Below are 13,333 nucleotides of genomic sequence, written 5' to 3' on the forward strand. Positions count from 1 at the left end.
GTGTTTTTATTTTTCTTTCTGAAATGGTCCAGGTGCAATGCGTTCTTCTATGAAGTGTCTCTTGTAAGCAGCATTTAGTTGGTCTCCTCTGCCCCTCCAGTTTATTCTAACATCTTTATGTCTCTAAATTGGAGTGTTTAGTACATTTGTATTAAATTAAGCCTGTTCTGTTCATAGTTGGGCCTAGATCTCTCATAATTTTAAAATTTGTTTTATATTTTCTCCCTGTTGTTTAGTCATCTCTTTTTTAAGTTACCTTAAGCATCAGTCAGGTATTTACAAATTACTTCATTTCCTCTTCTCCATTAGCTTTCCGTATTCTTGTTAGTGGCTACTGATTATGGCGTGCATTCTTGACTCACTTGAGTCCCTGTTAAATTAGCACTGTCGTAGTCTCTGTGGGGCGGAGTTTGGGAGCACCCTGCTGGGTGATTGTGGCCCAGGTCTCCTGTGAAGATGGTCTTCAGAAGGCTTGATATGGCAGGCTGGACGATGCCATTCCAGGCTGGTTCATTCTGCCAGCTGATGGGCTCTGGTTGTATGCTGAGGGCAGGTTGAGTGTCCTCCTGACCTGGAGCTGGTATTATCCATGAGGGAGCAGGGTAGACACTGTCGTATCTCTTATAACTGAGTCTTGGAAGTCACATGCTGTCATTCTCACATATGGTGATCACACCAGTCAGGCTGGGTCAGTGTGGGAGAGGCCAGGAGTGAACATCTGGAGGTGGGGTTCCTGGGCATCCCATTGTCCTTTTTTTTTCCGAGACAGAGTCTTTCTGTGTCGCCAGGGGCCAGGCTGGAGTATGGTGGTGCGATCTTGGTTCCCTGCAACCTTTGCCTCCCGGGTTCAAGCAATTCTCCTGCCCCAGCCCCCTGAGTAGCTGGGACTACAGGTATGCACCACCACACCCAGCTAATTTTTGTAGTTTTTAGTAGAGACGGGGTTTCACCATGTTGGCCAGGATGGTCTCAATCTCTTGACCTCGTGATCCGCCGCCTCTGCCTCCCAAAGTGTTGGGATTACAGGCGTGAGCCACTGCGCCCGGCCCATTGTCTTTATAGTATCACATTGAATCCATGAACTGAGCCTCTCATTGGGTCAAGGCTTCTTTCGTGGTCTTCAGAAACCCGCTTGAGCTTTCTTCACAGAGATGTGGTGCGTTTTTGAAAGTTTCATTCTAAGTATGTTTAGCTCTTCATATCCATAGGTTTTCATATTTACAAAAAAAAGTGAAAAATAAGAATACAGCTGGGTGTGGTGGCTCACACCTGTAATCCTGGCTACTTGGAGGCTGAGGCAGGACTATCACTTGAGCCCAGGAGTTCAAGTTCAGCCTGGGCAATGTAGCAAGACCCCATCTCTAAAAATAACCGAACAGCCAACTAAAAAAACCCCCAAACCAAACAAACCCAGATAACAGTACAACAATTAAAAAGATACTAAATAAGTAATCTAGAGATGATTTAAAGTATATGAGAGGATGTGTGTGGGTTACATGCAGATACACATCATTTTATGTAAGGGACTTGAGCATCCTTGCATTTTGGGATCCGTGAGGGGCCTTGGAACCAACTCCTCAAGGATACTGAGGGAAGACTGTATTTAATTTTCTGTCTGAAACGGGTTTTTTTTTCTTCTGTTGCATTTTCTAAGTAATTTATATATGTGGAGGCTGATTTTTGTGTATTGTTTGTTCTGAGACCTTCCAGAATTATCTTGTTATTGGAAGTTTCGGTTGGTTAGCCTGTTTTTCCTACTTACGTACAGCATCATGTGCTGTACGGGTGCATCCCAGCATTTTGCGCTGGAAGCTTCAGACGGGAAAGGTGAAAGCACCTTGTTGGGGCACCGTGGACATACTTCCTGGACCCCACAGCCAGGATTTGCTTTCACTTGGCTCCAGTACGTCTCTGTCCATCAAGCCAGGGTGGCAAATATTTGACGTCCTGAGCAAATGGATTCAAAGGCTGCTTGGTAGTCGTAAGTGGGCAGTGCCTTTAACGTGGTCCTTGTGGGCTGCTTGTCCATGCATTTGTTGTTTTGGCTCAACAGTCTTTATTGACATAAAATATACATGCAGACAGGCTCACGTATCGCAGGTACACAGCCCAGTTAAAGTGTTTCCCTGTTACATCTGCCGCTGTGTGAACACTCTTTGAACAGGAATCTGGGTTGACATTTCTGCTGTTTCTCTGGATAGACTCACTAAAGTGGGAAGTTATGGGGTTGAGGACATTGGATTCCAAAGCCCTTCAGCGTTCCATGTTGATTTCCAGAAAAATCCGGCCAGTTTATACCATTATCAGCAGTGTGTGCGAGTATCTAATTCATCATAATTCCCCAGTGTTTAATTTCAAGATGGTTGGTGATTTGATAGCCAACAAAGTGTGCACTGATTTCCAGGGGTGAGCAGTGGAGAAATACCTTCATGCTCGTGTGTGCGTAGCCGCCCCCTGTCCTTTGTCCACTGTGATTGGGGTGTTTAAGCAGTTAGGGTGAGGGCTTCATAAAGGAAGCTTCACTGTGTTTCATCATCTTTTTGAACGTTTTTTGCTGTTTTTTATTTGATGTTTTGTATATTTATGTGTCATCTCCATTGGTTATTTCCTGTCACTGGTGTTCACTTTTTACATTTTTATTTGTCTACAGTGTTACTGTTCATTTAGATTATTTCAGTTATTTTAATTCTTGTATGAATAAGATTGCGTTTCTTTTATTTTAAAGATTCTCATCTTTATAGAGAAAATATTTTATACATTTATAAATTTGCATAAATTTCAGGGGAGCAGGTACAGTGTTGTTCCCTGGCTGTGCTGTGTCGTGCTGAAGTGCGGGCCTTGGGTATGTCCATGACCCAAATGTGTATTGCGCTCACTAAGTAATTTCTCATCATTCCCCTCCCACCCCTCCAGAAATATTTTAGACCTTTTATCAGTAATGGGCAACCATTTTAGTTTTTAGAAAAACAAATGTGCTTTTAGACCATATAATCTTTTTCCAAGGAGTGATCTAAAGTTGGAAAAGGAATGCGTGTGTGAGAGGAGGCCCCTTGCCCTTCTTGTTGTGATTCTTGTGGCCATTGCTGCTTTCCAATTTAAATGACAGTTGTTGTTATAAAGTAACAGCCCTTCTGCCCACAACACTCTGCAGCTGAGCTGCCCCTCCTGGACCTGATGAAACTGTACGAAGGCGCCTTCCTGCCGAGTTCTCAGTGGCCCCGGCTGAAGCCTGACGGCGAGGACACGAGTGGAGAGGAAGGTGCGCTCCCAGCCTTTGGAAGAATTCAGGGTTCAAAGTAGAGACCCGAGTACTTACTGTAGGGCTGAGGGCCCCACAGGGTCGTGGGGGTGTCCCTTATGCTGTGCTGAGGCACAGGATCCGAGAAATGAAGAGACAGGACACAGAAGTACAAGGAAAATGCAGCTGGGCTCGGGGGGCCATGGCACCTATGAGCAGAGTCAGGCGAGGCCCTGAATGTCCAGAAGTGTGAGTATTTGTTGTGTATAGGTTAGGGGGCAGGGCAGTGAGTGAAATCATCTTTAAGGATATTGATAGGGTCGTGAGCAATAAAACATGGGGTCCGCCCTCATTAGGTTACCTAGGCCAGGAGGTGGACAGTGTGCAGCAAGGGGTCCACCCCCATTAGGTCATCGAGGCAAGGGCCGTGTGCAGTAAGGGGTCCACCCCCACTAGGTCATTGAGGCAAGGGCCGTGTGCAGCAAGGGGTCCACCCCCATTAGGTCATTGAGGCAAGGGCCGTGTGCAGTAAGGGGTCCACCCCCATTTGGTCACTGAGGCTTGAAGGTGGACCATGTGCAGTGAAGAAGGTACACTGTGGGACACCTCTATCTATGGGAAACCACTTCTAAGATTTATGGGGGAGATGCTTTAAGTCACACAGCAGTGACAGAGCTGTCAGGGTTACTGCCACCTGCTGGTTCTATAGGAAGATGCTTTTCGAGCAGCACAGTAGCAAGAGCTGATAGAGTTCACAGTCACAAGGTGGATTGCCGGTCTGAGGGCGGCCTTCCACAAGAACTGGAGCAAGGTCCTACAACTCCTTTATCAGGAGGAGAGGCTCTCGCCCCAGGCCTGCCATACAGCGGGTGTCTTTACGATACTGAACGCTGCCGCCTGGGCCATGGATTCTTGTCCTGGCATAAGTGTTTTCCCTTAAATCATGCTCTGCACTGTGTCTGCTCTAGGCATTCCTCTGACTATGAACTAAGATATAATTATAGGTATATATGTAGGGAAATATCTTTAGGCACTCATACTATCAACTATTATATGATTACATATAGAGGATTATATAAGGGGAAATAACTGAGTTAGTAGCACTGTAAACTGAGATATTCTTTAAGCCCTAATTCTGTAAACTAATATATGATTATATAAAGGATTATATAAATGGAAATAACTGAGTAGTAACACTGTAAACTGAGGTGTTCTTCAGGCCTTAACTGTGCCAGGGTTCGGCTTAGCTCTCTTCCCTCGGTGCCTGTATGGAGGGTTACCCACACTTACAAAGACTTAAAATAAGATGTAGAAAATTTCTTTTAGTTTGATAAAAGAAAAAGTTATAGATATTTCATAAGTAACTTTACATTGGGTGGAATTTTATTAAATTCTGTGCTTTTAATTTCTTACCCTGGCACAGTTATTGGGGCACTGGATTATGTTGTGAAGGATGTAGAAATATTTTTCTCTAGATTTATAAACATCATTGATTTATATTATATTTATTCGTGCTGTGCTGTGTTTAACACAGCAGTTTTGAGTAGTTTACTTTACTTATTAGACCTTCTAAATGGATGCCTAGAGCACCAGAAAAGGTCTGCCTTTCCTGCTCTCATTGCAGCTGTTGGGACTTAGACACTGAATGTGAGTTGGGAAGCGGCCCTAGGAGCCCTGGGGAGTTCAGGCCTCACCAGACCCCAGGCTGCCAGCAGGACCAGAGGAGGGAGAGGCAGGTTCAGCCTCCTCCTGGTTTCCCACATTTTTCTTTCTTGGTAATGGAGGGGAGATCCCTACACCCTGAGACACCTATATGTATCGCTCAGTGATACCAGCTCCTAATTGCTATGGAGAAATTTTCCAAATACCAGACTACTTGGGGCAAATGATACTCTTGGAGGGCTTTCCAGATAGTCCTCAGTTTGATAGTTTCGTAAGAGTTCTCGCCCATTTATCCAGATGGCATTGTTAGATGTAAAATGGATTACAAACAAAAAACTATTGCCTAATTCTGCATTCGAAGGCGTTGGAGTCTATAAACTTTTCTGTTTTAAAAACTGTTTGGGTTTATAAAGCCCTCTGAGCAGCCCCCATTTCTCCTTGTTTTCTTGTTACAGATGCAGACGACTGCCCAGGCGACAGGGAGAGTTGCAAGGACTTGGTTCTTATCGACTCGCTTTTCATCATGGATCAGTTCAAAGCTGCCGAGAGAATGAATGTTGGGAAACCCAATGCCAAGGACATTGCAGAGGTCACTGCGGTGGCTGAAGCCATCCTGCCCAAGGGCAGTGCTCGGGTCACAACCTCGGTGAGGCGCTGGGCTTTCGAGTGTGGGATGAGGCAGAGCGCATAGCATAGTGAGTCATGAGAAAAGCTTTTCCTCTTTCCAGTGACGGGCTCTGTCCCAACTGCAGAAGTTGTCAGAAAAAGCAATTCTTCATGTGCCTGTAGTCCCAGCTACTCAGGAGGGTGAGGCAGGAGGATCTCTTGAGCCCAGGTGTTGAGGTGCTCAGGACCAGCTTGAGGGACATAGAGAAGAAGCCGTTCTTCCTCTTCCTGCTTTCTAATTAGTCGATCATGTGACTGTGGATTTCAGTTTTCAGAGAAAGTTGGGGTGATTATTCTGAGCAGCAGCCACTCTTTGATTTGTTCGTCATTGCAGGTAAAATTTAATGCTCCGCCTTTATTGTATGGGGCTCTCAGAGATTATCAGAAGATCGGCCTGGACTGGCTGGCCAAACTCTACCGGAAGAATCTCAATGGCATACTGGCAGACGAAGCTGGGCTGGGTAAAACCGTGCAGATCATTGCTTTCTTTGCCCACCTCGCTTGTAATGAAGGTAAGAGTTTCTAGTTTTTGAGCAATACCCATTTGCTAAGACTACTTGTAGGCCATTGTGTTTGACGGGAGTGTGGGGACTTGGCCATCTCATCTACTTCTTAGCTTCTGTCCTTTGACCTGAGCAAGTTGAGGCCCAGCAGTATTCATTGGATGAATGAATAAAAAACTCGTTCACAGTTAATTCAGTAATTATTAGTGAAAATCTATTCTAATATACAGAGACTTGTGACTCCAGGGTGAGGCCACCCTGCAGTGTGTGGCCAGCAGGGCAGGTGTTCCACGTCCTGTGCTGCTTCTAGACGGCCGTGAACCAGCTACTGGGCTCTCAGGCGCGTGGGTGGTTTGCGGCACGCGTCCTGGCTCACTGTGCCCTCCTCGTGATCTCGTGCACGCCTCCTCTCGTCTCTCCTGCTGGGATTTCACCTGTCAGTGGGGCAGCATTTCCATTCCATTGCTTGAGTGCCTCAGGAAATGGGCCTGGGTACCCTGTGTGGGCTCAGCCTCTATGTGGCAGCCCCAGCTGGTTCCTCACCCTCCTGACTCATCCGGCCGGTGCACAGCTCGTGTAGACGCTCACCTCCCCGACTCATCCAGCCGGTGCACAGCTCGTGTAGACGCTCCCTCTCCTGACTCATCCGGCCGGTGCACAGCTCGTGTAGACACTCACCTCCCCAACTCATCCGGCCGGAGCACAGCTCGTGTAGACACTCACCTCCCTGACTCATCCAGCCGGAGCACAGCTCGTGTAGACACTCACCTCCCTGACTCATCCAGCCGGTGCACAGCTCGTGTAGACACTCCCTCTCCTGACTCATCCAGCCGGTGCACAGCTCTGTAGACACTCCCTCTCCTGACTCATCCAGCCGGTGCACAGCTCATGTAGACACTCCCTCTCCGACTCATCCGGCCGGTGCACAGCTCGTGTAGACGCTCACCTCCCCGACTCATCCGGCCGGTGCACAGCTCGTGTAGACGCTCACCTCCCCGACTCATCCGGCCGGTGCACAGCTCGTGTAGACGCTCACCTCCCTGACTCATCCGGCCGGTGCACAGCTCGTGTAGGCGCTCCCTCTCCCGACTCATCCGGCCGGTGCACAGCTCGTGTAGACGCTCACCTCCCGACACATCCGGCCGGTGCACAGCTCGTGTAGACGCTCACCTCCCCGACTCATCCAGCCGGTGCACAGCTCGTGTAGACCCTCCCTGTCCTCACACTTCTAGCCGGTGCACAGCTTGTGTAGACACCCACCTCCCTGGCTCTTCTAGCTGGTTTGTATTTTTAGTAGAGATGGGGTTTCTTCATGTTTGTCAGGCTGGTCTCAAACTCCTGACCTCAGGTGATCCACCCACCTTGGCCTCCCAAAGTGCCGGGATTAAAGGCACGAGCCACTGCTCCTGGCCATGAACTCATCTGTGGTTTGTGGCACGAATCCTGGCTCACTGTATCCTCCTTATGTTATCATATGCACACCCTCCTCATCTCTCTTGCTGGGTCCTTCCAGCTGTTAAGAGGGTTCTTCTTAACAGTTCCCCTCTAAGCTGTTGCATAGTTTGCCACTGCATTGCTGTTGAGTATGTCTTCCTTGCCTTCTGTTTTGAAAAGCTTGGTGGGTCTCATGATCAGTTTTTAAGCGTGAGCAGATCAGCTTCTGATTTCCGTATTTCTTCCATTATTTGTTTCTGTCTTTGGCCCATGTCACGTGGTCATCTGTACTGCTTTAGCATACATTTGTGTTCATAGTTACTTCAAGATGGAAAAGCCACCTTGCCTTACTACTTTATTACTCAGGTAAAAAGAGAGTCCACTGTTAGAATAGTAAAATACTGGAAGCAGCCTATCCTTTCTTTTTTTTTTTTTTTTTGAGACGGAGTCTCTTTTACCCAGGCTGGAGAGTAGTGGTGCAATTTTGGTTCAGTGCAACCTCCGTTTCCTGGGGTCAAGTGATCCTCCTGCCTCAGCCTCCAGAATAGCTGGGACCACAGGCATGTGCCAGCACATCTGGCTAATTCTTTTGTATTTTTGGTAGAGACGGGATTTCATCATATTGTCCAGGCTGGTCTGGAACTCCTGAATTCACGTGATCTACCCACCTTAGCCTCCCAAAGTGCTGGGATTACAGGCATGAGCCACCACCGGGCCGACCTTTTTTTTTTGAGACATTGTTGCCCATGTTGGAGTGCAGTGGCATGATCACAGCAGCTCACTGCTGCCTTGACTTCCCAGGCGCAAGTGATACTTCTGCCTCAGCCTCCTGAGTAGCTCCTTAGGATGCTGAGGTGGGAGGATCACTGTGACTGCACAAAAGACTGGCTAATTTTTGTATTTTTGGTAGAGTTGGGGTTTTGTCATGTTGTCAGGTTGGTCTTGAATTCCTGGGCTCAAGCGATCTGCCCCTCTTGGTCTCCCAAAGTGGTGGGATTATAGGTGTGAGCCGCTGTGCCCAGCCTGGCAGTAGCCTATGCTTCTAAAACTAGGGGATTGTACTTGATCGATTAAACAGATGAGTTCAGCCAGTTGACATTCATTCATCTGCTTTTTACCTGATGACTGTCACAGACCCCAGGTACTTTTCTAGGTCCTGAGGGTGCAGCCCTGCCCTCAGGAACCCCACACTGATAGAGATGAACCTGGAATGGGGAGCCTTGAACCGGGAATGGGGAGCTTTGAAGTGGGCTGATGCCCAGCAAAGTGACAGGAGGTTGGCCAGCTGGAGCAGGGTTTCAGACAGATTGGGTAGCTGGGGTGGAGGCTGCAGGTACAGGTGACATGTCCAGGAACAGCACCAAGGCTGATATGAGGGTGAGAGGTTGCCAGGGGACGGGAGGGGAATGAGGTCAGAAAGGTTGGGGCCAGCCACGATAGAGGCCTAGCAGGCCCTGGAGCTGGTGTGGCTTTGCCTCAGTGTGTGGTCTGCGTCAGTGCAAGTGTTAGTACAAGTGTCTGCTCAGGCTGGAGAGCAGTGGTGTGATCATGGCTCACTGCAGGCTCAACCTCCCGGGCTTAAGTGATCCTCCAACCTCAGCTTCCCAAGTAGCTGGGAATACAGGTGTATGCTACCGTGCTTGGCTAATTTTTTTTTTTTTTTTTTTTTGTAGAGATGAGCTTTTACTATGTTACCCAAGCTGATCTCGAACTCCTGGCCTCAAAAGGTTCTCCTGCCTTGGCTTCCCAAAGTGCTGGGATTACAGAGATTATAGCCGAGAGCTACTGTGCCTAGCCAGCTTTTGTTTAAAAAAAAAAAAAAAATCTTAAGTTAGTCAGGCATGGTGACCAGGTGCCTGTAATCCTAGCTACTTGGGAGGCTGAGGTAGGAGAATTGCTTGAACTCCGGAAGTGGAGGTTGCACTGAGCCGAGATTGTGCCACTCCACTCCAGTCTGGGCAACAACAGAGTAAGACTTCGTCTCAAAAAAAAAAAAAAATCTTGTTTTTCATTGGGGTTAAAATACCATCTGGATTTGATTTGTGTTTCCTTACTCCTGAGGTTGTTCACTGTACAATAGTAAAATATTGAAAGTAGCCTATACTTTTTTTTTTTGAGATGGAGTCTCCCACTGTCGCCCAGGCTGGAGTGCAGTGGGGTGATCTCAACTCACTAATTAGCTCACAGCTAATTTTTTTGTATTTTTAGTAGAGACGAGGTTTCACCATCTTGGCCAGGCTGGTCTTGAACTCCTGATCTTAGGATCCACCCTCTTTGGCCTCCCAAAGTGCTGGGATTACAGGTGTGAACCACTGCACCTGGTTGGTTGTGTTTTTTAGAGTTTATTGTCCTGTTATATTTTTTCTTTGTGAAATTTCTGTTCATATTATTTTTCTATTGTGTGGTTATTTTCCAGGATCAGCAGGAATACTTTACATATAAGCAGTAATGGCCATAGATGGATGTGTTGTAAATTATTTGTTTAAAGTCTACTATGTCTGCCTTGTAAGTTGGTTTATGTTTCATTTTTAGCACAGAAGTTGGAATTCATTTGTATGTATTACTCTAGTAATTTTTAAAAACCTTAGTTTTCTGGCCAGATACGGTGGCTCATTGCTGTGATCCCAATACTTGGGGAGGCTGAGGCAGGCTGGTCACCTGAGGTCAGGAGTTCGAGACTAGCCTGACCAACATGGTGAAACCCTGTCTTTACTAAAATACAAACATTAGTTGGGCATGATGGTGAACACCTGTAATCCTAGCTGCCTGAGAGGCTGAGGCAGAAGAAGCGCTTGGACCTAGGAGGCAGAGGTTGCAGTAAGCCAAGATTGCGCCACTGCATTCCAGCCTGGGTGACAAGAGCAAAACTCCATCTTAAAAAAAAAAAAAAAAAAAAAAATAATCTTAGTTTTCTGAAGAATGAAATTTGAAACAACGTATTTGAGGGTGGTTTGGATGTGTGCTGGACTAGAGCTTCGGAAGCAGTGATGGGCCCTTGGCTAACAAAACACAAGCTGGGTGCCTGGTGCACGGACGCCTGGCTCGTGGGAAGGACGTGAGCAGGGCCTGGGGCTCTCTTAGTCTGAGCCCTCTTGGGCTTCTGAGTGTCACTTGTTGCTCCTGGGCTCTAGGAGGAGTTCACTGTGATTTGAATGAACACCATTGTCTTCTTGGGACTGCTCGTCCAATGTGTGTAACTGAGGCCTCCTCTGGGCCAGGTCGATGGTTTTGCAGCCTTGGGGACCGAGGAGCAGCTTCTGAGCGGTGGGGGCTTGTTCTCAGACAAGTCTGCCTCAGGTGTGCAGTGCTTCACTTGACACATACTGATGAAGCGTCCCTAGTCAGACACAGTGCTAGGTGCCTGGACAGGACAGATGTTTTAATGTAAAAAATTCTGTTTTTTCCTTTGTAGGTAATTGGGGCCCCCATCTTGTTGTTGTGAGAAGTTGTAACATACTCAAGTGGGAGCTTGAGTTGAAACGTTGGTGTCCCGGGCTCAAAATCCTCTCATACATTGGCAGCCACAGAGAGCTCAAAGCAAAGAGACAGGTAATTTTATTTTAAACATAAAGCTAAACAGAGAACCATCTTAATTTTTATAGAAAACACATTCAAAAATGTGAAGACGTGCTTATGGATATAATAATTAAAAATCACTCATTCGTGAGATAACAAACCTTTACGTCCCCCTTGCAAACATAGACAATACCACATCAGCCTGGCCATTCCCTGCGAGGAGGGCCACACACGCGTAGGCCCAGCTGTGCGCAGAGCTCACTATCACCGTGCAGAGTGCGGGGCAGTTTCCTCCGGAAATGATTCTTTGGGGCAGTGCAGCACTTCACCCCGGAGGCCCTTATGGCTTCTGCAGGCACAGAGGAGGAGCTGGGTGCCCCCAGCTCCGAATGTGAAACCCATAGAAGCATTTCCACGACATGCAGAATAGATATGTTTCAGGAACAAATTCTAGCTCGTTAAGGATTTTTGTCTGCCCTATAGTTTCTAGTGCCAGGTCATTAGGGGTAGATTGGTCACAGTTTTCCGTTGACATCACGGTGTTGAGTAGTGTTTCCTGAAAAAGTAAGCTTTGAGCAGTATTTTCTTTTTTACTGTTTTAGTCTGTTTTTGCTGCTATTACAAAATACCACAGACTGGGTAATTTATTACTATAGACATTTATTTCTCACAGTTCTGGAGGCTGTGAAGTCCAAGATCCAGATGCCGGCAGATTTAGTGGTATCTGGTGAGGGCCTGGCTTTTACTCCCCACATAGGGTCTTGCTGCTGCATCGTTTAGAGGGGACCTGGGGGAAGGAATGGAAGGGCAAAAGGGTCCAAGCTGGTTCCATTCAGCCCTTTCCTAAGGCACAAATTCATCTCTTGAGAGCAGGGAAGTGTCCACTCCTTAATGCTACCACCGTGGCCATGAGATTTCAGCATGTATTTTGCAGGGAACACGTTCAAGCCATAGCACTATGTGTAGCTTTTAGTTTGTTTTCTGAAAATGTGTGATGCGGTCCATTGCAACACCGATGTTGATGTCTCTTATTTTTATGAGCACACTTCCCCTTGTTTCGATTAGATACTAGAAGAGCTCACCCTGCGATCCTCTGCCATAATCTAAGTATTTTCCAAATGGTAATTGTCAGCGCCTGCAAAATAGCTTCTTAATTTCTCAGCGAAACTGCTTTAGACCACTAGAGGGAGAGAAAAACATAAACGCAGCCATTTTCCATGTGGAAATAGCATGTTATTTAAAAAAGCGAGTAAAGTTGTAGGTGGGTGTGGAGTCGCTGGGTGGTGAGCTTTGGGAAGTGTGTGTCTCAAGGTGATTTCGGGAGACGGTGGTGCAAAGGCACTGAGCCATCCTCTGTGCTGCAGGAGTGGGCCACGCCCAACAGCTTCCACGTCTGCCTCACGTCCTACACGCAGTTCTTCCGCGGCTTCACTGCCTTCACACGAGTGCGCTGGAAGTGCCTGGTCATCGACGAGATGCAGCGCGTGAAGGGCATGACCGAGAGGCACTGGGAAGCGGTCTTCACCCTGCAGAGGTCTGACCCCTTCCCCCCAGTACTGTATGTTACCAGCTTGTCACTGAGTGTTCTTTGTTGTTGCTGTAAAGGATTCTCTTGAAGAAATCTGCATAATTGCAGAGGATTGCCTTTTCCCTTCATCCTAGCATGCGGGCCACAGGACCCCAGAGCTGGGTCAGCCAGCCCCTTTTCAGTCATGTGCACGCTGACATTCGCAGTGTCAGATAACTGTCCCCTTTCTCACACACTGTCGGGGCAGTAGAGTTCCAGTGTTGTCTTTCATCCCATTTTCAGCCAGCAGCGCCTGCTTCTGATTGACGCGCCGCTGCACAACACCTTCCTGGAGCTCTGGACCATGGTGCACTTCCTGGTCCCGGGGATCTCCAGGCCCTACCTCAGCTCCCCGCTGAGGGCCCCCAGCGACGAGAGCCAGGACTACTACCACAAGGTGGTCATAAGGTTACACAGGGTAGGTTGCTTCTGCCACTTCAGCTAATTCATTACACATGCACATGCCTTGGTGTAAATGTCTTCCAGCAGCATTTTTGGAAAGAAAAACAGTAAACAGTTCTTTCCTTTCAGGTGACACAGCCATTTATTTTGAGGAGAACTAAGAGAGATGTGGAAAAGCAACTGACAAAGAAATATGAGCATGTTTTGAAGTGTCGCCTTTCAAACCGACAGAAAGCCTTATACGAGGACGTTATCCTACAGCCCGGGTGAGTGTGGGGTCTGGGCGTGTGCCCCCGTTGCCGTCCCTGCCTCTGAAGGACAGAGGCCCTTTCTGTGGCCTCACTG

General features: G+C 47.6%; 1 protein-coding gene across 41 annotated transcripts in view; it reads left to right on the plus strand.

Moving 5' to 3' along the window:
* The window catches only part of EP400 (E1A binding protein p400), a 131,327-nt gene that overhangs the window by 53,592 nt on the left and 64,402 nt on the right, over nt 1–13,333 (plus strand). For all 41 annotated transcript variants that reach the window (XM_035258235.3, XM_035258238.3, XM_035258247.3 and 38 more), the window contains 7 exons: nt 3,152–3,259; nt 5,356–5,546; nt 5,901–6,078; nt 10,916–11,052; nt 12,384–12,553; nt 12,830–13,004; nt 13,118–13,254. In XM_035258235.3, the coding sequence (XP_035114126.1) occupies nt 3,152–3,259; nt 5,356–5,546; nt 5,901–6,078; nt 10,916–11,052; nt 12,384–12,553; nt 12,830–13,004; nt 13,118–13,254 (1,096 nt within the window). The remainder of the gene's footprint in view (nt 1–3,151; nt 3,260–5,355; nt 5,547–5,900; nt 6,079–10,915; nt 11,053–12,383; nt 12,554–12,829; nt 13,005–13,117; nt 13,255–13,333) is intronic.

The sequence above is a fragment of the Callithrix jacchus genome, chromosome 9 (genome assembly GCF_049354715.1).
Source record: "Callithrix jacchus isolate 240 chromosome 9, calJac240_pri, whole genome shotgun sequence".
Classification (NCBI taxonomy): Eukaryota; Metazoa; Chordata; class Mammalia; order Primates; family Cebidae; genus Callithrix; species Callithrix jacchus.